At 45.4% G+C, this 24,504-nt stretch overlaps 1 protein-coding gene across 4 annotated transcripts in view; it reads right to left on the minus strand.

The window, feature by feature from the left end:
• Positions 1-298: 298 nt before the first annotated feature.
• Positions 299-24,504, minus strand: part of LOC109923694 (zinc finger protein 271-like) — a 123,201-nt gene continuing 98,995 nt past the window's right edge. For 2 of the 4 annotated variants that reach the window (XM_048616827.1, XM_048616828.1), the window contains one exon: positions 299-5,071. In XM_048616827.1, the coding sequence (XP_048472784.1) occupies positions 3,730-4,593 (864 nt within the window). In that variant the 5' untranslated portion in view covers positions 4,594-5,071 and the 3' untranslated portion in view covers positions 299-3,729. Of the gene's footprint in view, positions 5,072-9,691; positions 10,328-10,538; positions 10,591-24,504 lie in introns of those variants that run through there. The other 2 variants (XM_020523735.2, XM_048616825.1) reach the window with 2 other exon arrangements.

The raw sequence follows: 24,504 nt of genomic DNA on the forward strand, positions 1-24,504 counted from the left end.
CTGGGAGGAAGAATTTGGCCAATTTCTGGAAACAGTCCACTACAAAGAGCCTTTACTTTCCAATACTTTTTTAAAAAAATTGTTATCCCCATCTCCCCTTCCCTAACCCCGAACTTGCATTTTTCTCTAGTTTCTCTCCTACCTCCCTCATGCCCTTTCTGAGCTTTTCCTTGGATGTGTTGAATGTTTGTACGCTGGTATTTTCTCCAATTCTTGACTTTAGCAATAATTTGGTGGCTTTATTGAAGTGTAATTTGATTTTCTGTTATTTCACTTTGATGACTCACTCCTTTTACAACTTCAGGTCTTTTTTTTTTAATCTATTAGAAAAGTAGTCAGTGTGGCATGTCATTAGTTACTGGACTGGACAACTTTCCATGCTTTCTAAGGGTGTGTTTCACCACTGTAAGATTATCTTGTGCATATCTGTGTTAGATCTGTGTGATTTATTGATGAGCCCTTTTGCATGACACTAGAAAAAGGAGTAGACCATATAGTTGGTTGATCCTGCTGCACTGCTCAACAGGATCAGGCTGACCTTGCGCTTCAATTCCACTTTCCATCCTGCTCCCCATATCACTCAATTTCCCCGAGAGTCTAAAACTTTTGTCAACCTCAGCATTAAATATATTCGTAATGGACCATCTACAACTGTCTGGGGCAAAGAATTCCAAAATTTAACAACAACCCAAACAAAGTAATTTTTCCATACCTCCATCCTAAATGATTAATTCCTTGTCCTGACACTGCCGTGTCCTAAATTCCTGACAAGCAGAAAGAATCTGTCAGCAGCCACCCTAGCAAACCCCTTCACGTTCTTTGTGTACCATTTTGCTAAACTTGTGAATATTGGCCCAATTTTGCTGAAATGGCCCAGTGAGACTAGAGAGAGGTATAAACAGATTAAGCAAGTGGGCAAAAGCTTGGTATATGGAATATAATGTGGGAAAATGTGAAGTTAAGCACTTTAGCAGGAAGAATTGAGGAGCTGAATCCTAGTTAAATGGCGAAAGACTGAAGAAAGCATCAGGGTACAGGGATTTGGGAGTACTTGTGCCTAAATCACAAAAGAGAAAAATACAAGATCAGCAGGTAGAGGAAGACAAATGGAATGCTGGCTATAATTTAGAAGGGAAAGGAATATAAAAATAGGAATATTTTGCAAAAAAACTATACAGGGAACCAGTCAGGCGACAGCTGGAATTCTGTGAACAGTTTCTGATCCCTTACCTAATGAAAGATATACCGGCATTAGAGGCAGTCCAGAGAAGGTTCATTAGGCTCTTACCAGGCATGGAGGCATGGTCTTATGAGGAGAGGTTGAGTAAATTGGGCCTGTACTTGTTGGAATATGGAAAAATGACAAGTGACTTTATTGAAACATACAAGATTCTTCAAGGACTTGACACATAGATGTGGAAAGGTTGTTTCCTCTTGTGGGAGACTGAAGAACCAGAAGACATAATCTCACTAAAGAGTTTGCATATTTAAGACAGAACTAAGAAGAATTTCTTCTCTTGGAGAATAGTACTGCAGAAGACTATTGAGGCTGAGTCATTAATTATTGTCAAGGCAGAGATAGACAGACTTAACCAGCAAAGGAATCAAAAGTTATGGGGAAAAGACAGAAAAATTGGGTTTAAGATTATCAAATTAGTCATCATGTCATTGAATAGCAGAGCAGGCTCAGTGGGCTGAATGGTGCACTTCTAATCCTATGTGTTATGACCTTATACTCTTACAAGGCATTAGTCAGACCACAACAGAATACAATGAGTAGTATTGGTCCCCTTGCCTAAACAAAGATTCACTGGCATTAGATACAGTGGCTGTAGGTTGGTAGAGAGGAGTGTGCAACGGGATGCTGAAGGTAAGCATGCAGGTGCAGCAGGCAGTAAAGAAGGCAAATGGTATGTTAGCCTTCATTGTGAGAGGTTTCAAGCACAGGAGCAGGGAGGTATTGTTGCAGTTTTACAGGGCCTTGGTGAGGCCACACCTGGAATATTGTGTGCAGTTTTGGTCTCCTTTTCTGAGGAAGGATGCTTTTACTCTTGCGGGAATGCAGCAAAGGTTTAGCAGGCTGATTCCAGGGGTGGGGGGGGTACTGACATATGAGGAGAGATTGACTAGGTTAATATTGTTTTTGCTGGAGTTCAGAAGAATGAGGGGAGGATCTCGTAGAGACTTACAAAATTCTAAAAGGACTGGACAGGGTAGATGCAGGGAGGATGTTCCTGATGGTGGGTGTGTCCAGAACCAGACGTCACAGTCTGATGATTCAGGGTAGACCATTTAGGATGGAAACGAGGAGACATTTCTTCACTCTCAGTGGTTAGCTTTTGGAGTTCATTACCATAGGAAGTAGTTGATGCCAAAGCATTTAATGTATTCAAGAAGCAGCTAGATGTAGCATTTGGGACGATTGGGATAAAAGGTTATGTGGAGAAAGCAGTAATAGGGTGTTGAGTTGGATGATCAATGGTGGAGCAAGCTTGAAGGGCCGAATGACCATCTCCTGTTCCTATCTTCTTTGTTTCTATGTTTCTAGACATAGTCCAGAGAAGGTTCACTAGGTTGATCCTAAGTACAGAGAGACTGTCTCATGAGGAGTGGTTGAGTACGTTGAGCCTGTACCCATTAGAGTTTAGAAAAGTATGAGAGGTGACCTTATTGACACATACAAGGTTGTTAGGGGACTTGACAGTATAGATGCAGAAAGGTCCTTTTCCCCTTGTGGGAGAGTCTATGACCGAAGGATTTAATCTCAGGATGATGTTTACACATTTAAAACAGAGTTAGGAAGAATTTCTTCTCTCAGATGGTCATGGACCTAGAATTCTTTACCACAGAGGGGTGCCCAGTATAATTAAGTATTTTCAAAGCTGAGATTGAATATCTGCCTATTAGTAAGGGAATCGAGGGTTATACCAAAAGGCAGGAAAGTAGAGTTCAGGATTATCAGATCATCCATGATCTCATTGAACAGCAGAGCAGACAAGATCAGGTGAATAGCCTGCTTCTGCTCCTACCTCCTGTTATGTGTACGTGACGTTCTGGGAGGCTTTATTACAGAATTCACACTGATTTGGTTTCTCCCCGTGAAAGTATTGAGATACCAGGAGAGAGGCTGATTCTGTGAAAGTCTTTTCACACACTTCATACCTAGATGATTTCTCCAATGGGATCTGTTGGTGCTTTTGGAGGTGATGGATGTTTGTTGAAAACCTTGTCACAAACATTGCACCAGGAGCATTTCTTCTCTGTGTGAATTCTCCTATGTCCTAGGAAAGTCAAAAGTGACAAAACTTTTCTCATAAATTTCACTCTGAAATGGTTACTCCCCTCTGTGGGTTCTCTGATGAATCAGATAACAACAATTTGATGACAAGGAGTATGATTATTCACGTGCCACCCTTGAATGGTTTCTCTCCATTTTGACATGTTGACGAACATAGGATGCGCGAACAACGGTGATTTGTCACACATCTCAGATGTGTATAGTTCACGTATAGTATATTGTATGAACATTCTGCTGTTTGTGCAGGATGAATGAACTTGAGAATGATTTCTCACAAACGTGAATGGTTTGTCTTGTGCGAATGCCTTGAAGACCGTGAATGTCCGAGGACCCTGACTTCTTGCACACAACATAAGTAAATAATTTGTCCGTGATGTGTGCGTCAGTGTGCGCAGAGGTTCGATCATCTCAAGAATAATGTGCCACACACTTTACATCTGAAAAGTTACTCCTTTGTGATGGAGCAGGAGGTTTGATGACCTTGAGAATGATTTGTCACACACCTCACGTGTGAAGGGTTTCTCCCCTGTGAGAGTACGTTGGTGTTGGAGGAGGGACGATGACCTTGTGATTGATTTGTGACACACCTTACATGTGAACGGTTTTTCCCCTGTGTGAATGCGTTGGTGTCTGCGGAGATGTGATGAATCAGAGAACGATTTATCACATATCTCACATGCGAACAGTTTCTCCCCTGTGTGAATGCGCCAGTGGAGTTGGAGGGTCGATGACTTCGAGAATGATTTATCACACTCCTCGTATGTGAAGGGTTTCTCCCCGGTGTGAATGCGTTGGTGTCTGCGGAAGGTTGATGAATCAGTGAATGATTTATCACACACCTCACACATGAACGGTTGCTCCCCCGTATGAATGCGCTGGTGAACATGGAGAGCCGATGATGCGGAGAATGATTTGTTACACACCTTACACATAAATGGTTTCTCCCCTGTGTGAATGTGTAGGGTTGATGACTGCGAGAAAGACTTGCTGCACACCTTGCACGTGAATGGTTTCTTCCCTGTGTGGGTCCTCTGATGGAGCAACAGCCTCAATGAAACTGAGAATGATTTGTCACACACCTCACATGTATATGGTTTTTCCCCTGTGTGAATGCGTTGGTGCACACCGAGGCTTGATAAAGCAGAGAATGATTTGATACACATCTTGCACGTGAATGGTTTCTCCCCTGTGTGAGTGTGTTGATGTGCAAGGACTGCTGATGACCGTGAGAATGATTTGTCACACACCCTACATTTGAATGGCCTCATTCCAGTCTGAATATGTTGATAATTCATGAATGTGAGAGAGATCAGTCAAATGCCTCGCACTTGAATTGTTTCTCTTCCATGAAGCTGCACTCGTTGGCAATTGTACTACAAACTGTGGGTTAGGGGATTGTATTAGCTTGCACAGTCCTCCTCATGCAAATCACACTTGAACAGCCTATCACATACAGGAATGAGTTACTGGTTAATGAGGCTCAATGAAATGCTGAAGCTCTCACCACACTTAGAGCTACTCTCACTTCTTCACAGTCTCAACCTAACTGATCACAGGAAAGGCTGATCACGTTCAGGTCTGATAATATGTCAAAGCTTCCCTGACCCAACGAGTTTCCAGATGATGGTTTCACTGCCCAACCTTCTCTGTGCTGAGCAATGCTGTGAAGGGACTGGATGTCTTCCCACAGTTGTTGTTCCTTGGGTGATGGTCAGGATCTATCTGCAGTGTCTATCCTCTCTGTATTCTCTGGTGTGCTGCAGTGCAATCCTTCTGTAAAACAAGAAAAGAAACATAGAACATAGAACAGTACAGCACAGTACAGGCCCTTCAGCCCACGATGTTGTGCCGAACTTTTACCCTAAGCCTAAGGTCTCTCTAACCTCCACCCCTACTTTATACTATCATCCATATGCCTATCTAATAGCTGCTTAAATGCCCCTAATGAAGCCGACTCCACTACCCTCTCCAGCAATGCATTCCACGCCCCGACCACTGAGTAAAGAACCTACCTCTGACGTCTCCCCTATATCTATCTCCACTCACTTTAAAACTGTGCCCCCTCACAATAGCTACCTCCACCCCAGGAAAAAGTCTCTGGCTGTCCACTCCATCTATATCTCTGATCATTTTGTACACCTCTATCAACTCATCTCTCATCCTTCGTCGTTCTAAAGAGAAAAACCCGAGCTCTCTCAACCTTTCCTCGTAAGACCTTCCTTCCATTCCAGGCAACATTTTGGTAAATCTCCTCTGCACCTTTTCCAAAGCTTTCCTGTAATGAGGCAACCAGAACTGGACACAATACTCCAGATGTGGCCGAACCAGGGTTTAGTGTAGCTGGAGCTTGAACTCAATCCCTCTATTAATGAAAGCTAACACACCATACGCCTTCTTAACAACTCTATCCACCTGGGTGGCAGCTTTCAGGGAACTGTGGACATGAACCCCAAGATCCCTCTGATCCTCCACACTGCCAAGAATTTTTCCGTTAACCCTGTATTCTGCTTTCAAGTTTGTCCTTCCAAAATGAATCACCTCACACTTTTCAGGGTTAAACTCCATCTGCCACTTCTCAGCCCAGCTCTGCATCCTATCAATGTCCCTTTGTAACCTAGAACAGCCCTCCGCACTGTCCACAACGCGACCCACCTTCGTATCGTCCGCAAACTTGCTAATCCACCCTTCCACTCCTTCGTCCAAATCATTTACAAAAATCACAAATAGAAGAGGACCCAGGACAGATCCTTGTGGTACACCACTTGTAACTGAGCACTATGTTGAATATTTTCTGTCCACTACCACCCTTTGTCTTCTAAGGGTCAGCCAATTCTGAATCCAATCTGCCACATTTCCCCCTACCCCGTGCCTCCTTACTTTCTGCACGAGCCTACCATGGGGAACCTTATCAAATGCCTTATTTAAATCCATGTATACCACGTCCACTGCTCTACCTTCATCCACGTGTTTGGTCACCTCTTCAAAGAATTCAATAAGGTTTGTGAGGCATGATCTACCCCTCACAAATCCATGCTGACTACCACTAATCAAATTGTGCCTATCCAAGTGTTCATAAATCCTATCTCTCAGAACCCCTTCCAATAATTTGCCCACCACTGAAGTAAAACTAACTGGCTTGTAATTTCCTGGGTTATCCCTATTCCCTTTTTTGAACAAGGGAATGACATCTGCCACTTTCCAATCTTCCGGCACCACACCCGTGGACAGTGAGGACGAAAAGATCATCGCCAAAGACCCTGCGATCTCTTCCCTCGCTTCCCATAGAATCCTTGGATAAATCCCATCAGGCCCGGGGGACTTATCTATCTTCAACTTCCTCAAAATTCCTAGGACATCTTCCTTACTAACATCCACCTCCTCTAGCCTACCAGCCTGTTTCACACTGTCCTCCCCTACAACTAGGTCCCTCTCAATTGTGAATACCGAAGAAAAGTATTCATTAAGGATCTCTATCTCTTTAGGCTCTGTGCACAAATTCCCTTTACAATCCTCGATCGGCCCTACCCTTTCTCTGGTCATTCTCTTATTCCTCACGTACGTGTAAAAAGCCTTGGAGTTTTCCTTGATCCTATCTGCCAAGGTTTTCTCATGCCCCCTTATAGCTCTCCTTAGCCCTTTCTTCAGTTCCTTCCTGGATAACTTGTATCCCTCTAGAGCCTTTTCCGATCCTTGTTTCCTAAACCTTATATAAGCATCCTTCTTCCTCTTAACTAGTCGTTCGAACTCTCTTGAGAACCAAGGCTCCCTCACTCGACCGCATCTTCCCTGCCTGCTAGGGACAAACATATTGATCACACGCAGTATGCGTTCCTTAACCAAACTCCACATTTCTATAGTACTCTTCCCGGACAGCATCTGTTCCCATTTTGCGTTACCCAGTTTTTGCCTAACAGAATTATAGTTACCCTTCCTCCAATTATAAATCTTACCCTGCTGTATGTACCTATCCTTTTCCATGACTATTGTAAAAGTAACAGAGGTATGATCGCTACTGCCAAAATGCTCTCTGACCAACAGGTCTATCACTTGGCCTGGTTCATTGCCAAGCACCAAATCCAAAGTGGCCTCTGCTCATGTTGTACATAATGTGTCAGGAATCCTTCCTGAACGCACTGGACAAAATCTGCTATTACAACTATTACAACTAAAAAGTTTCCAAATCAATATTTGGAAAGTTGAAGTCACCCATGACTACAACCCTGTGACTTCTGCACCTTTCCAGTATCTGCCTTCCAATCCGCTTCTCCACTTCTCTGCAACTACTAGGGGGTCTGTTTGAAAAAAAAACCCAACAAAGTGACTGCTGTTTTCTTGTTCCTGACCTTAACCCAAACTGACTCTGTAGACATATCATTCTCGAACTGCCTTTCAGTAGCTGCTATACTCGCCCTGACTAGCAATGCCACTTCGCCACCTGTTTTACCACCCTCCCTATTTCTTTTAAAGCATCTAAATCCTGGAACTTCCAACAACTATTCCTGTCCCTGAGTTACCCAAGTTTCTGTAACGGCCACAACATCGTAGTTCCAAGTACTGACCCATGCTCTAAGTTCATCCACCTTATTTCTGATACTTCTAGCATTGAAGTGTACACACCTCAATCCATCCGTGTCCACAATTATGCTCAATCGACTGCATTTGTTTATTAACAACCTCACTCCCTGTTGTGTCTGTTGGAAGGCTGAATACCTCATCCTCTGAATTATAAATCCAGATCCCCATCCCCTGCCAATCTAGTTTAAACCATCCTGTATAGCTCGAGCAAACCTCCCTCCCAGGATATTTGTGCCCTTCCAGTTCAGGTGCAACCCGTCCTTACTGTACAGGTTCCACCTTCCCCAGAATGTGCTCCAATTATCCACATAATGGAAGCCCTCCCTCCTACACCAGCCCTGTAGCCACGTGTTTAGCTGCACTCTCCCCCTATTTCTTAGCTTGTTATCACGTGGCACTGGTAGTAATCCAGAGATAACTACCCTGTTTATCCTGGACTTCAGCTTCCAACCTAACTCCCTGTACTTGTTTTTCACGTTCTCAGTTCTTTTTCTACCTATGTCATTGGTACCGATGTGTACCATGACTGCTGGTTGCTCACCCTCCCCCTTCAGGATCTTGAAGACACAATCCGAGATGTCTGGACCCTGGCACCTGGGAGGCAACATACCATCCGTTCGTCTTGTTCGCGTCCACAGAACCGCCTGTCTGTGCCTCTTACTATTGAATCCCCCACTACAATTGCTCTCCTATTCTCCCCCCCCTTCCCTTCTGTGCCACAGGGCCAGGCTCAGTGCCAGAGACCTGTCTGCTATGGTGTTCCCCTCATAGGTCGTTTCCACCACGCCCCACGCTCTGTTTCTAGCAGCGATACTGGATAGTGACCAGAAGCAGACAATGTGGCTACTTTCTTTCCTCCAACAAAACCCCATCTTCCCAAATACCATGTGGGCAATGAAAAAGCCAGTCATGTGGAGTGTAAAATTGATGCTAAATTCACAATGAGCTTGCGTCACCTTAATGAAGACTAGTTTATCCTGAGCAAGAGGTGCAACACCTGCCCTCACACCTCCCCTCTCACCTCCATCTAAGGCTCCAAACAATCCTTCCAGATCCGGCAGAAATTCACCTGCACTTCATCCAACCTGATCTATTGTATCCGTTGATGGTAGCGCAGGTAGATAAGGTAGTAAAAAAAGACTTATGCTTGCCTTCATCGGAAGGGGCATTGAGTATAAGGATAGGCAAGTTATGCTGCAGCTTTATTGAACTTTAGTTAGGCCACATTTGGAATATTGTGTACAGAACTGTGCCAGGAGGATGTGGATACTTTGGAGAGGGTACAGAAAAGGTTTACCAGGATGTTGCGTAGTACAGTGGATTTGAGCTAAGAAGGTTGGACAGACTGGATTTGTTTTCACTGGAACACAAGAGGTTGAAGGGGCGACCTGATAGAAGTTTACAAGATTGTGAACGGCATGGAGAGAGGAAAGTATGAGGCTTTTTCCCAGGGTGGAGGGGTCAGTTACTGGAGGACACAGATTCAAGGTGCAAGGGGGAAAAGTTTAGAAGACATGTGCAAGGCTAATTTTTCACACAAAGGGCAGTGAGTGCCTGAAACGTGTTGCCAGAGGAGGTGGTGGAAGCAGACACAATAGCAACATTCAAGAAGCACCTGGACAAATATGTGAATAGAAAGAGAACAGAGGGATATGGACCTTGTAAGTGAATACAGTTTTAGTATGGAAGGGCAAAATGTGTCGGTGCAGGCTTGGAGGGCCAAAGGGCCTGTTCCTGTGCTGTACTGTTATTTGTTCCTTTCACTCTAATTGCAGAGAGAAACAGGCCATTTGCTCCATGTTTGTGTTTATACATCACCTGAGTCTCCCCTCACTCCTCTTCTTGTCACCATATCAGCAGATCTGAGATAACAAGAGCTGGATGAACACAGCAGGCCAAGGAGCATCAGAGGAGCAGGAAAGCTGATGTTTCGGGCCTAGACCCTTCTTCAGAAATCTTCAGCAGATCTTTCAGTTTCTCTCTCCATAGTGTTTATTCAGTTTCCCCTCAAAGGCATCTCTGCTCTTCACACCAATCCATGTTATGAAGATGAATTAATACATTTTTGAATTTGTGGAAAAGCGTTAAAATAAAGACATAAAAACTTGCAGCTTCCCCTAAAGACCCAAATATTGTCCTTCAGGAAGGAAATGTGTTGCAACCTCCTGGTCTCCATGTGACTCCAATCCCAGGTGCTCGAGTCGATTTCCTTCACCGAGGAGGTTACAGAGATAACGTGGGTGGGTGAGATCGGAAACATCCAAGTACACGTCCACATAACTGACCATTCACAGTTCACAGGATAAAAACCAGCTCCCAACACACTCAAAATTTGACAACAGGAAATCGGTAAGAATCCTCACATACTCTGCACCTCCCAGATACTGACACCTCACCTTCTCATATTCAGGAATAAGCCATCAACAAAACTCAGCCTGGAAATCAGAAGGGAAATGCTTCCAACAAACACACTCAATATCCAACACACAGCTCCAGTCAAACAGTTCAGCACAAAGCACCGAGTAAACAGCTCTCTCAGCTGGATCTTCTCACACAGCATAAGGGACATTTCCACCCCTGATTACCCACAGGATAGTCAGACTGCCTGAAGATTGGTGTGGATATTATGGGATACAATTTGTATAAAAGCTGCTCCTTCACTCACTATCTCTTCACTTGGTTTTCAGTCCCTACAGGAAGTGAACCAGCTCTGGAAGAGGAAGAGGAGAGAATGGGCAGAGTGGGTGGGCTCTCTGATTGACGTCTCTCACAGCCAATCCAAATATTTCTGCAGCAACATGAGTTTCCAAAAACAAAAACAAGGTTTGCTGAGAAACTCGTTAGGTCTGGCAGTATCTGTGGAGAGAACGCAGAATTAATGTTTCGGGTCCAGTGATCCTTCTTTGAAACTAATTGTCACTATCGGCTGAAGATGAAACGATGGGGAAGAAAGCGTAAACGATACGTGGAGATGAAGTGCAGAGTGAAAGAACGACAATTGGACACAAATGAATGGTTAAAGGTCAGCCTGGGAGAATCAATAGCTGTTAATTGGGACCATTAGTAGCTGTCAATGGGATGGTTATGGTGGCAGCCCATGTGATGACAAAGCCTGGTGTTTGGGATTGAGATTAAGTCATGGGACAAGGTGCTCAGGCACTAAAAGTATTGAGCTCGATTTCGAGTCCTGAAGTCTGCAGGGCCCCCCAGCGGAAAATGAGATGCTGTTCTTCCAGATTATTGCAGCAAGCCTGAGGCAGAGATGTCGGCCAAAGAATACAGAGGTGTTTTGAAATGGCAATCAATGGGAAGCTCAGGGCCATTTTTGCAGACAGAGCACAAGTGTTCTGAAAGCGGTAACCCAGGCTGTGTTTCATCTTCCCAATGTAGAGGAGACCACATTGTGAGAAACAAATACAGTTGACTAGATTGAATGAAGTGCAGATAAATCACTGCTTCACCTGGAAGGTGTGTCTGGAGCCTTGGGTAGTGAGGAGGGATAAAGTAAATGGTCAAGTGTTACACTTTCTGTGATTGCATGGGAAGGTGTCTTAGGTGTGGGGGGAGGTGTTGTGAGTGGAAGAGTAGTGGAACAGGTGTTTCAGAAGGAATGGTCTCTGGGGAAGACTGACAAGAAAGGAAGGGGGAATATGTGTCCAGTGGTGGCATCCTGCTGGAGATGGTGGAAATGTAAACTGCTCCTTTGGATGTGGCTGTTATGGGGTGGTAAGTGAGGATCGCTGTTGTGGGAGGGAAGAAAAGGGGTGAGAGCCAAAGTGCGGGAGATAGCTTGGATACAGTTAGGGGCCCTGTCAACCACGGTGTTCAGGAATGCTCGATTGAGGAAGAGGGTGGACATTTTGACACCCCTTGTAAAAGCTGGTAACATTGGAACAGAGATGGAGGAACTAGGAGAATGGAATAGATTCTTTACCGGGTGTGAGGATGTACAGTCAAGGTAAATGTAGGAGTCAATGGATTTATAGTCAATATTGGTGGCCAGCCTGTTCCCAGAAATGGAGACAGAGATGTTGAGGAAGGGAAGAGAAGAGTCCGGGATGAACCAGATGAAGGTGAGAGCAGGGTGGAAATTGGAAGTGAAATTGATAAACTTTTCCAATTCTGGACAAGAAAGGGAAGCAGCACTGATGATGTCATCGATAGAGAGAGTTATGGGTGGGGGCTGGAGTAGGACTGGAACAAGAAATGTTCCATGTACCCCACAAAGAGACAGGCATAACTGGGGCCCATGGGGGTATTCATGGCCACCCCTTTGACCTGAAGAAAGTGAGAGGAGTTAAAAGAGAAGTTGCTCATCAATGAGGTCAAACTCAGCGAGGCAGAGGAGGCTGGTGGTAAATGAGGGCAGTTCAGGACTTCTTTCCAGGAAGAAGTGGAGAGCACTGAGACCATCCTGATGGGGTATTGATGTGTAACGGGATTGTGTGTCCATGGTAAAGAGGAGGCGGCTGGTAGGTGTGAACTGGAAATTCTGAAACTGATATAAAGCATCAGAATAATCGCAGATGGAAGTAGGAAAGGACTGGACAAGGGGAGAAAAAATCGAGTCAATGTAGGGAGAGATGAGTTCTATGGGGCAGGAGATGGCAGAAATGAAGGATCTGCCCAGCAGACCTGTTTGTGGATTTTGAGAAGGAGACTGTCTGAGGTTGAGGAACCATGGGCTTGGAAGCACTGGGGGTGATCCCCAAACGAAATGAGATTAGTGATGTTCTGGACACAATAGCCTGATGTTCAATGATGGGGTCATGGTCCAGGAGGAGATAGGAGAAGATGTCCAACAGCTAACGATCAGCCTCCACATTGCAGAGGTTGGTACACCAAACAGGAACAGCACCACTCTTGTCGGCAGGATTAATTACAAAGTCGGGATTGGATCTGAGAGCAAGAAGTGCAGTGAGCTCGGAGGGAGATAGGCTCACATGGATGAGGGAGGAGGGGAGAAGGTGGCAGAGAAATTTGAAGCAACCAATGTCATGTTGACAGTTCTCAATGAACAGTTCGAGCACAGGTAAAGGGCCAGAGGGAGGAGTCCAGGAGGAGGGAGAGTGTTGGAGGCAGGTGAAGGAGTCCACGGGATGGGGAGAGGAGGCTTTTGACTTCTCTGAAGCTTGGGAAACTGACTGATGAAATGGAGGTGACTTTGAGCAGCAGGTCAGGTGGAGATTTAAAACATGCCATTATCCCATCTGAATAAAACCTTACTTATTGCAGCTGCTGTCTCAGTTCCCCTGGTAAATGTTTGACAGAGATTTCTAGTGTGGGAATCTCATTCTTCATCCTTGGAGGCTTTCAAACTGACATCATCAGTGTAGGATGTGTATCCTTAGATGTGTTTGACAGCAGATCAGAAGAGGAAGACCCACAGCTTCCAAAGCAGTGATGATGTGCAGCGATAGGATCAGTACATGTACAGGAGGGAGGGGACACTGAAAGAACTGGTTGGGAGAGAGCCACAAATAAGGGATGGAAATAGGAGTTTCACTGTATTGTGACTATAATGGGCGGAATGCACTGATAATCAAGTCCCATTGCTCCACAGTCACACCATCTGTATCAGTATTTAAATTCAGTCACCAGATTGTTTTTCTTTGCTAACTACAATAAGAGAGACTTTCACTAGACTACTTCAACAAACTCAATATAATGTTTTCATGATAGCACCTAAATTCAAGTGGCAAAATTAGACAACATCTAAGGTGGTAATCCAGAAGTATCCCAAATCCCTTCTAATCTCAAACACGCATACAAGACAGCAAGTTTGCAGAGATGACATTTTGTGTGAAAAACAGATGGAAAAATTATCTTCTTCACCAATGTTTTGTAAAACAAAGGATAGAGGTCAATGACTGCTCACAGTCCACTGAGCTTCTTGCTGACAAAATCAAATTGCTGATAGCCATATATTGGTGAAGGGTCTATTAAAGCTCTCCTAATCTGTCAAAGTTGTCACAGCTCACCTTCTCAGGGTTTGCCAGATTGTAACAATATTGTGTTGGCCTTCTCAAGTTTCTAAGTTACAACCAGGAGAAAGAGACAGAGGTGCTGCAGCCTTCTGATCCTTTCTGCCGCTTCGCTTCTCTGGCCCCCCTAGGTTTTGGAAGCAGAGGTCAAACCCAACCACATTTGCTGTCAAGCATCAGCACAGAAGGAAATATTCCAGGAAGTGTCCAAACAATCCAATACCTTCCTGTCATTTTATCCATGTAGTCTATAAATGTATACATGCATTCCCAACAACCAAATGTCTCTAAGACCTGCAAGTTGACTCAGGAAGTGAGGTGGACCTCATTGTGTGTGTCAATACCCCTTGAGTTGATGTCTGACAGCCTTGCCCCATCCATAGTCTGTTACCTCCTGTGTATGTACAACTTTCTGACGTTCAACTTTCACCAGGTCTGGTTCCTCTCACATGATATTCTGGACTATTCACCTCTGCCGGGATGTCCCAGTCCATTTAACCTCTCTCGGTTGCTATCGTGGGCTGTCCCAGAATGAGCATGTTTGAGTGATATTGTTCAACGTGCAATACATTCAGATGATTTTGGCCATTCTTTCTCAGGGAAGATTACTGTGATTCACCCACGTGTAAGCCTAAAACAGTTCTTCAACATCCCACTAACCTATATGACCAATGGAAGCAATTTTATTTAAGGGTGACGCTGGTCTGTGATTAGCTTCATGACAGATGGAGTGTAAACATTGACTGGATAATTTCCTCATTCATTTCACAATATGTTTGGGTTTCAATAAATTGTAGGAGGGTTTGGACAGGTAGCTTTGAGCCCTGACAATGAAGCTAACCAATGTTCATGGAATAATTCATCTGGAGTTAAACTGGAACCCATCACTTTGTTCTCTGAGTTAGAGACTTGTGGGTTCAAGTCTCACTCCAGGACTTGAACACAGCTAATCAGGCCGACATTCCAGGGCACTACTGAGGAGTGGAAGAGATTATAGAGATAGGGAGAGGTGAGGTCATGCAGGGATTTGAAAACAAGCTCAAAATCCTCACCAAAACCAACACAGAGCTTTCCTGGAAAGAGTGGGTTATTCCTCAAGTTTTATTGCTGTCACAGTGTTCAAACTGTGTCTAAACAATAGAACTTTATTAAGTGGATGAAAGCAGAATGGTCCATCAGCCGCACTGATTGAAGACAATCCCTTAAGATGTCCATTCCAACTGATCCCAGGCGCTTTACAGCCTCAGGAACCCAGACACAAAGACAACATTGACACCTGCAGCTCTAAGTTGTTACAACTTTAAACCAAATCAAACCTTCAGGCTGCCGGTATACAGGGGGAGAAACTTTCTATACACAGCCTTGGGACTTAACCCCTCTGAAAATGAATGAATCTAAATGACAGAAATAATGATAAATTATTGTCAGAGATAGTTTACGTGGCACTCTTGTCTCTGAGTCAGAAGATCGAGGGTTCAAGTTTCACTCCAGAGACTTGAGCACTGAGGCTGACACCCCAATGCAGTAGCAAGGGAGTGCAGGACTGTCAGAGGTACCATCCTCTTAGATGAGGTAACCAAGACCTGCTTGTCCCCTCAGAAGATCCGATGACTAAGTCATGGAAGAGTAGGGGAGTTATCTGTGATGTCCTGTTCAATATGAATCCCACAATCCATGTGAGAAAACTGATTATCTATTCATTTCTCGTTTAATTTTTTTGGGAGTTTGCTGTGCTACCATGTTAACCGGTGCCATGTATGGTGCATTCTAACTGCAAGTACACTTATAGAAGCATTTCATTAGCCCTGTCATACTTTTTTATGCACTAAGTTTGTGAAAGTTGACATAAAGATGCAAATTTTGAGTCCTGTGAACTGAAAGTTAAGAACTTATACATGGAGAAAGTACCTCAGCCCATAGTGACATAAGTGAATATATGTGTGCAGGACTCTTGCTGTGTTTCAGTGAAAAGGAACACACCATGCTGATAAACCAGGTAGATTGGTGTCGATAAAAAGTGAATTTATTGTCAGTTATAAATTTGTATAGAAGATTGATAAAATAACAGGAACAAACAACAACACAATATTCAAGTTATATCAAACTTTGAATCAACCAAAATAATAAAGTGTTTGAAAATTATTCCAAGATCTTTCCCAGAACAGAAGAGTCTAAGGTGAATGTATCACAGCATTATTACATGCAGGTATGACAGGCTAAAGGAACTCAGGTCTGTAGAGACTCACCCCCACTCTCTCCTCATACTCAGAATAGTCATCCTCCCAGACAGGAGAGTTCAAATGTTCCCGTGGTATTAGTCAAACACTCATTACCTGAAGAGGACATGAATTATAGACAAATCCTCAACTAAAGCAGGATCTGATTCTATATGAAACCCACTCCTGAGAGCTGGGTCACTTTACTAACACCCACACACAATTAAATCAGGATAATTCTCGCAGAACACCACAGACAGAGGTTTCTTTAAAAAAAAACCTGTGCTTTAGTCTGGCTCCCAATTCACCAAACTTCAGTGACAATGGATGGAGCTCGAATCCATTGTATAAACCCACTGGTTACAATGGTTACAGAGATCCAGTGATCATGTGGCTCCATGGACCAATCAATTTCTATTTCTGGAAGATCCTTATCCCCCAGGTGAGTTGGACAGTGCCTTCTAATTCCCAACTCCCTTCCCTTTGGTCCTCCATTCATCACAGCATTTCTTTAGCTGTCAATCTGGTTCAACTCTTCCATCATATCCATATTTCTACATTATTGTTCCCAAAATTACCTTATTCACTTCCTCCAAATCAATCTCCCGGATCCTCAAAATAAGGGGTGAAGATTTGATCATAATTGGTATACAACTTGTTTAGCCATCCATCACAGATTTAACTGGATGATATGAAGTGTTAGTGGTCGTGCTTTCCTTTGCCAAAACTCTGCTCGTTACTACAGGATCATCCTGAAGTGAAAAGATAACCCAAAACTTATCCCCCCGCCAAAACCAACTGTGTCATAGAGTAATACAGCATGGAAACAGGCCCTTCGGCCGAAACTGGTCCATGATGACCATGGTGCCCACTCAGCTAGTCCCAGTTGCTCACATTTGGTCTACATCCCTTGAAACCCTTTGCATCCATGTACTTATCCAAATGTTTTTTAAATGTTGCTATTGTACCTTCTCCAACCACTTTCTCTGGCAGCCCATTCCATATACACACCATTTTCTGCATGAAGTTGCCCCTCAGGTCCTTCTTAAATCTTTCCCCTCTCAACTTAAACCTGTGCCCTCTAGTTTTCAATTCCCCATCCCTGGGAAAAAGACTATTTGCATTCATCCTATCTATGCCTCTCGTGATTTTATATACTTCAACAAGGTCACCCCTCATTCTCCTACGTTCTAAGGAATAAAGTCATATCCTGGCCAACCTCTTCCTATAACTCAGGCCTACTAGTCCTGGCAACATCCTCGTAAATATTCTTTGCACAATTTCCAGTTTAACTATGTCTTTCCTATAACAGGTGACCAAAACTGTACACAATACTCCAAGTAGGGTCTCACCAGTGACTTATACAACTGTAACATAAAGTCCCAATTCCCATACTCATTGCCTTGACTGATGAAGGCTAGCACGCTAAATGCTTTCTTCACCAGCCTGTCTACCTGTGACGCTGCTTTCAATAAACTATGTGCTTGTACTCCTAGGTCCCTCTGTTCCACAACACTCCTCAGGACCATATCATTTACTGTATAAGTCCTATCTTGGTTTGACTTTCCAAAGCGCAATACCTTACACTTACCTGTACTGAATTGCATTTGCCAATCATAAGCTCACTTGTCCATCTGATCAAGGTCAGAAATCACACAACACCAGGTTATAGTCCAATAGGTTTATTTGAAAACACAAGCTTTCGGAGCCCGACTGCTTCCTCAGGTATCAGTGAGACAGGTAGTATCAGACACAGAATTTATAAGTAAAAGATCAAAGGGTCAAACCACTGATGAGAATGTATTAAACCAACGTAAGATGCAGTTAAATCTTTAATCAGTTTGAAGGTTTTAATTGATTAATATGTATATGTAAATCCACAAATTCCTTTCAAGTCACTGTCTGGAGACGGGGTGACATTTTAGGTCAGACAGTGCATGTTAGGTGTGAGGCCTTGTTGGGAATCTGTTTGTGTTTTGGTTTGGAGACAGACTGGTTTAATTTCTAAAGTAGGAGGTTACAAAACACCACATTGACTGACTGCCTATAAATTGTGTGCTTTTTGAACAAAATAGAGTGTATCAGCAAATACAAATTCACCTCATAGATTCAAGTGTGTGTGTGAGAGAGGGGGAGAGAGAGAGAGTGTGTCTGTGTGTGAGTGTGTGTGCAGGAGAGAGTGAGAGTGTGTGTGTGTGCGGGAGTGAAAATGTGTGTGCGTGCGTGGGAGAGAGTGAGCGTGTGTGTGTATGCGTGCGTGGGAGAGAGTGAGCGTGTGTGTGTGTGCATACGTGCGAGAGAGTTAGAGTGTGTGTGTGCGCGTGTGGGAGAGAGTGAGTGTGTGTGTGCACGTGCAGGAGTGAGAGTGTGTGTGTGCATGGGAGAGAGTGGGTGCACGCGCGCGGGAGAGAGTGAGAGTATGTGTGCACGCGCGGGAGAGAGTGAGAGTATGTGTGCGCGGGACACAGTGCGAATGTGTGTGTGTTCGTGCGGGAGAGAGTGAGTGTGCGTGCGGGAGAGAGTGAGTGTGTGTGCGCGCATGCGGGAGAGAGTGAGAGTGTGTGTGTGCACGCACGGGAGAGAATGAGAGTGTGCACGTGCGTGCAGGACAGAGTGAGGGTGTGTGTGCGCGGGAGAGAGTGAGAGTGTATGTGTGCGCGGGAGCGAGTGAGAGTGTATGTGTGTGCGCGGGAGAGAGTGAGAGTGTATGTGTGTGCATGCGGGAGAGAGTGTGTGCGCGCGCGGGACAGAGTGAGAGTGTGTGCACGCGCGTGGAAGAGAGTGACTGTGTGTGTGCACCCATGCGCGGGAGAGCATGCGGGTGTGCACGTGGGAGAAAGTGTGTGCAGGTGTGCGTGCGGGAGAGAGGGTGTGCGTGCGTGCGCTCATGGGAAAGAGTGTGTGTGCACGCGCGTGTAACTTGCCTTCCACTGATGTCAGGCTTACCGGCCTGTAGTTCCCTGGCTTGTCTTTGCTACCTTTCTTAAACAATGGAACAACATTTGTCACACTCCAGTCTTCTGGGACTTCACAGGTGGTTAAAGATAAAGCAAAAATCTCTGCAAAGGCCTCTGCAATTTCTTCCCTAGCCTTTCACAATGTCTGAGAATGGACTTGATCAGGCTCAGGGGATTTATCCACCTTAAATGTGCTTTTAAGACTGCAAACATCTCATCTCTGGTAATATGTATACGGTCCAAAACATCCCCACATGTTTCCCTTATTTACTTAGCATTCATGATTCTGAGGAGAAATATTCACTAAAAATCTCCTCCACCTCCTGTGGCTGCACACATGGATGGCCATACTGACTTTTATTCTCTCCCTAGCATTCTTCTTACTCTGACTATAGCTATAGAATGCCTTGGGATTATCTTTAACCTTATCTGCCAGATCCATCTCATACCCTCTTTTTGCTCTTCTGATCTTCCTCTTAAGTGTGCTCCTACACTTTTTATAGTGATCTAGGGATTCACATGATAGCTTAAACCCAATGTATGCCTTGTTTTTTTTCCCTGACCAGAGCCTCAATATCCTTGGTCAGTCAGGGATCCCTAAACCTGTCAGTTTTTCTCTTCACCCTAACAGGGACATGCTGTCCCTGGACTCTTGATATCACACTTTTAAAAACCTCCCATTTGCCAGTCATTTCTTTTCCTTCAAACAGACTCACCCAATCGACCTCTGCTAAATCCTGCCTAATGGCCCCAAAATTGGCGCTGCTTCAGCTTAGCACCTTAACTTGTGGACCTGTTCTATCTTTTTCCATGTTAAAACTAAGAAAGTTATGGTCACTGGACCCAGAGCGCTCTCCAACTGACACTTCAGTCACTTGCCCGACCTTGTTTCCTAAGAGGAGTTCCAGTGTTGCACCCTCCCAAGTAGGGCCCTCTACATATTGATATAGGAAACTTTCTTGGACATATTTGACAAATTCCACCCTGTCTGGGCCTTTTACACTCTGAGTGGCCCAGTCAATACAGGGGAAATTAATATCTCTAATACTACTCTATTACTCCAACAGGTATCTGCAAGCTCTACACATCTGGTCCTCTAGTACCCATTGGCTGTTTGGGGGTCTATAATACAGTCCCAGCAGAGTGATCATCCCCTTCTTGTTTCTAAGTTCTAACCATATGGCCTCTTTTGATGACCCCTTAATATCCTCTCTCAGTACTGTTGTTATGTCCTCCCTTATCAAAAGGGCAACGCTTCCTCGCTTACTTGAACTTCTGTCACTCCTGTAGCTTCTGTATCCTGGAACACAGACCTGCTCTTCTCTCAGCCATGATTCGATTATGGCTATAATATCACAGTCCTCAGAGCCAATCCATGCTCTGAGCTCATCTGCCTTACCAGTCAGGCCTTGTGCGTTGAAATAAATGCACGTTAAACCAGAAGTCTTTTCACTCCCTTTACTGTGCCCCTGGCCATCCTGAATAGTAAACTTACTTTTAATGGCTAATGTATTTCCCCCGACTTCTTCATGGCCACCCCCTGCCAAACTAGCTTAAACCTTCCCGGGTAACACTAGCAAATCTCCCCGCAAGGATATTGGACCCCCTCCGCTTCATATGCAACGCATCCCTCTTGTACAGGTCACTCTACCCCAGTAGAGATCCCAATGATCCAAGAACTAAAAACCCTGCCCCCTACACCAGCTCCTCAGCCATGCATTCATCTGACCTATCTTTATATTTCTATCCTCACTGGCGAATGGCACTGGGAGAAATCTGGAGATCACTACCCTTGAGGTCCTGCTTTTTAAATTCTTACCTAACTCCCCAAACTCATTTCACAGGACCCCAACTCTTTGCCTACCTATGTCATTTGTACCAATGTGTACAATGACCTCTGGCTGTTCACTCTCCCTCTTCAGAATGTTTTGCAACTGCTCAGAGACATCCTTGACCCTGGCACCTGGGAGGCAACACACCATCTTGGTGTCTCTTCTGCAGCCACAGAATCTCCTGTCTTTCTCCTCACAATTGAGTCTCCTATCAGTATCGTTCCATATGACTGCACCCTTTCCCTCTGAGCCTCAGAGCCACTGACCTGACAGCTGCTGCTAGCTCCTGAAAGGTCATTCTACCCACCGCCCCCCAACAATATCCAAAGTGGTATACCTGTTATTGAGGGGAATGGCCATAGTGGAAACCTGTACTATCTGCCTTCCCCCTTTACCTCTTCTGGTGGTCACCCAGCTACCTGCAACCTGCACCTTAGGAGTGACCGCTTCGCTATAGCTCTTATCAATGATGTTGTCTGCACCCCGGATGATCCTGAGTGTGTCTAGCTCCAGTTCCCTCACGCAATCTGTCAGGAGATGTAGGTGGGTGCACTTCTCACAGGTGTGTCTTTATAGAAGTTATGTTCCAGCTGTATGTTTAGACCTTATCTACAGAACTGTATTCAGTTCTGCACACCACACCTCAGGAATTGGAGAAAATGCAATGTAGATTTGCTAAAATGTTTCTTTTTAATTAACTGATGGGATGTGGGTGTCGCTGTCTAGACCAACATTTTTTTTCATTCCTAATTGCCCCAGTATAGAAGCTAAGGGTTTGGATGGTGCTGTTGGAGGAGCCCTGGTGAGGTATTGCACTGCACCTTTTCGATGGCACAACTTGCTGCCACAATGCATCACTGATGAAGCAAGTGAATGGTGCAGTGCCAATCAAGTGGACTGCATTGTCTTTGAAGGACATTCAACTTCTTGAATCTTGTTGGATATGTATTCACCTGATCTGTTGGTTGTGGAACCACTTGCTGCTCTGCTGTTTGTCAAACAAATAACCTTTGTCTTGTAGCTTCCCCAGGCAGTAGACAAACAGGAGGCTGGAAGAAAACAGCAGGCCAGGCAGCATCTGGAGGAAAGGAGCAGTCAACATTTTGGGTATTTCCCTTCTTCAGGACTGGATGTAGAGGCAGGGGGAGCTGCAGATAAAGAGCGGGGTGTGGGAGGGTAGCGGAACGATGGTGATAGGTGGACACTGGTAGTGGGTACGACCTGGTTGGTTGATGGGAGGGATGAATCCGGTTGGTAGCTGAAAGGGAAGGTCAGAAGGTGGAATGGAAGGGAGGAGGCAGGGCTGGAAGGGAATCCAGGGGATGGGTGGGAAGGTTATTTGAAATTAGAGAACTCAATGTTAAATCCTTCGGGCCTGAGGGTGCCCAGGCAGAGGATAAGGTGTAATTCCTCAAATTTGCAATCTGATTCACTGCAACACTGGGGGAGGCCAAGGATGGACGTGTCGGAAGGGGGAGTGTGTGTTGGGGAGGGGGTGGGGGTGGGGGGGGAGGGTAGTTGAAATGGATGATGAAGATGCTCGGTGAAATGGTCTCCTATTCTACATTTAACCTCACTGACATAGAGAAGACCACATCAGGAGCACTGGATGCAATAGACTAGTTCGAGGAGATGCGGGTGAAGCTCTGTCTCACTTGGAAGGGCCTTGAATCTCCAAGGAGGGAGGTGGTGTGTGGGCAGGTGCAGCATCTTTTACAGTTACAAAGGAAGGTACTGGGTGGGTTGGAGTGGTTGGTGGGGCGCGAACTAAGGCGTGGCAAAGGGAATGGTTCTTGTGGAAGGCGGACAGGGTTCGGGAGTGAAAGATTTTACAGGTGGTGGGGTCTAATTGGAGTTGGCAGAAGTGTTTGAGGATGATATGTTGGATGCGGAGGCTGCTGGAGTGGAAAGTAATGTTATGTTTGGAGGGGGGTGGTTTAGAGTGTGGAGCAGGGAACGGAGGAGGCGTGATGGAGGGCTGTCTGGATGACAGAGGGAGGAAAAGAGCATTGTCTGATAAAGGTGGACATCTGGGATGCTTCAGAGTGGAACATCTCCTCATCACAGTAGATGCCACGGAGATGGAGGAATTGGGAAAACGGGATGGAGTTTATGCAGGTTGCAGGATGGGAGGAGGTGTAGTCTAGGTAGCTATGGGAATCAGTGGGTTTATAGTAAATGTCGGTGCTTAAAGTGTTGCCAGAAATGGAAATGGAGAGGTCAGGAAAGGGGAGGGAGGTTTCTGAGATAGACCAAGTGAATTTGAGGGTGGGCTGGAAGTTATTAGCGAAATCCATGAACTGTTCCAGTTCAGCCTGGATGCAGAATGCAGTATTGATGCAGTATTGATGTAACGGCAGGAAGAGTTGGGGAACAGTACCGGTACTGAAGACGGACTGTTCGAAATGACCAACAAACAGGCAGGCATAGCTGGGGCACATGCGAGTGCCAATGGCCACTCCTTGGATTTGGAGGTGGGAAGAATTGCAGAAAAAGTTGTTGAGGGTGAGGACTAGTTCAGCGAGGCGGAGGAGGATATTTATTGGGGGTGGGAGGGTTGCTGGATGGGTCTGTCGGAGAGGAAGAACCTGAAGGCTGGCCTTGTGGGGTATGAACATGTATAGGGATTGCAAGTCCATAGTAAAGATGAAGTACTAGGGGCCAGGGAACTGGAAGTTTCTGAAGAGGTGCGGGCGTGGTTTGTGTCCCGGATGTAGGTGGGGAGTGTGTGGACCAAGGGGGAGAGAATGGAGTTGAGGTAGGAAGAAATGAGTTCGGTGGGGCAGGAGCATGCGGAGATGATGGGTCGGCTGGGATAGTTGGATTTGTGGATCTTGGGGAGCAGGTAGAACCGGGCAGTGCGGGGCTGGGGGAGTATAAGGTTGGAGGTAGTGGGGGCAATGAGGTCATGGACAGTGTGGGAGATGGTGGTTTGATGGGCCATGGTGGGGTTGTGGTCAAGGGAGAAGTAGGATGTGGTATCGGAGAGTTGTCAGTTGGTCTCTGCGACATAGAGGTCCATCCTCCAGACTACCACTGCCCCGCCTTTGTCAGTGGGTTTGATAGTGAAACGGGGATTGGTGCAGAGAGAGTGGAGCACTGCAAGATCGGAAGGGGAGAGGTTGGAGTGGGTGAGGACGGGTGGAGAAATTGAGGCGGTTGATGTCACATTGGCAGTTAGCAATGAAGAGGTCCAGGCAGGGGTTGTCCAAAAGGAGGAAGAAGGTTGGAGGCAAGAGAAGCGGTCCCAAAAGGGAGGTTGGGAGTCTTTATCAAAGAAGAAGGCATGGAGGCAGAGGCAGTGGAAGAAGATTTCAATATCATGGCAGGCACGGAACTTGTTGAGGTGGGGACAGAGGGGCACGAACGTGAGCCCTTCACTGAGGACAGACTTTACGGCCTCAGAGAGTTGGGGGGCTGGTGAATATGTGGCAAGGTTTTGGGGGGCTCTCAAGGAGGCTGGGGGGCTGTGGGGGAAGGGCAATAGCATGTAATGGGTAAGGGTTGAACATGGTGTAATGGGGGGGCTTAGTTGTGGGAGGGTAATGGGCTGGGGAATAGGATGGAGGATTGGATGGGGTGAGGAGTGGGAGAGATGAGGTATAGAGTAGGAAAGAGAGGTGGAGGGGTAGGGTGTATTGT

This window comes from Rhincodon typus, chromosome 35 (assembly GCF_021869965.1).
Source record: "Rhincodon typus isolate 14 chromosome 35, sRhiTyp1.1, whole genome shotgun sequence".
Lineage (NCBI taxonomy): Eukaryota > Metazoa > Chordata > Chondrichthyes > Orectolobiformes > Rhincodontidae > Rhincodon > Rhincodon typus.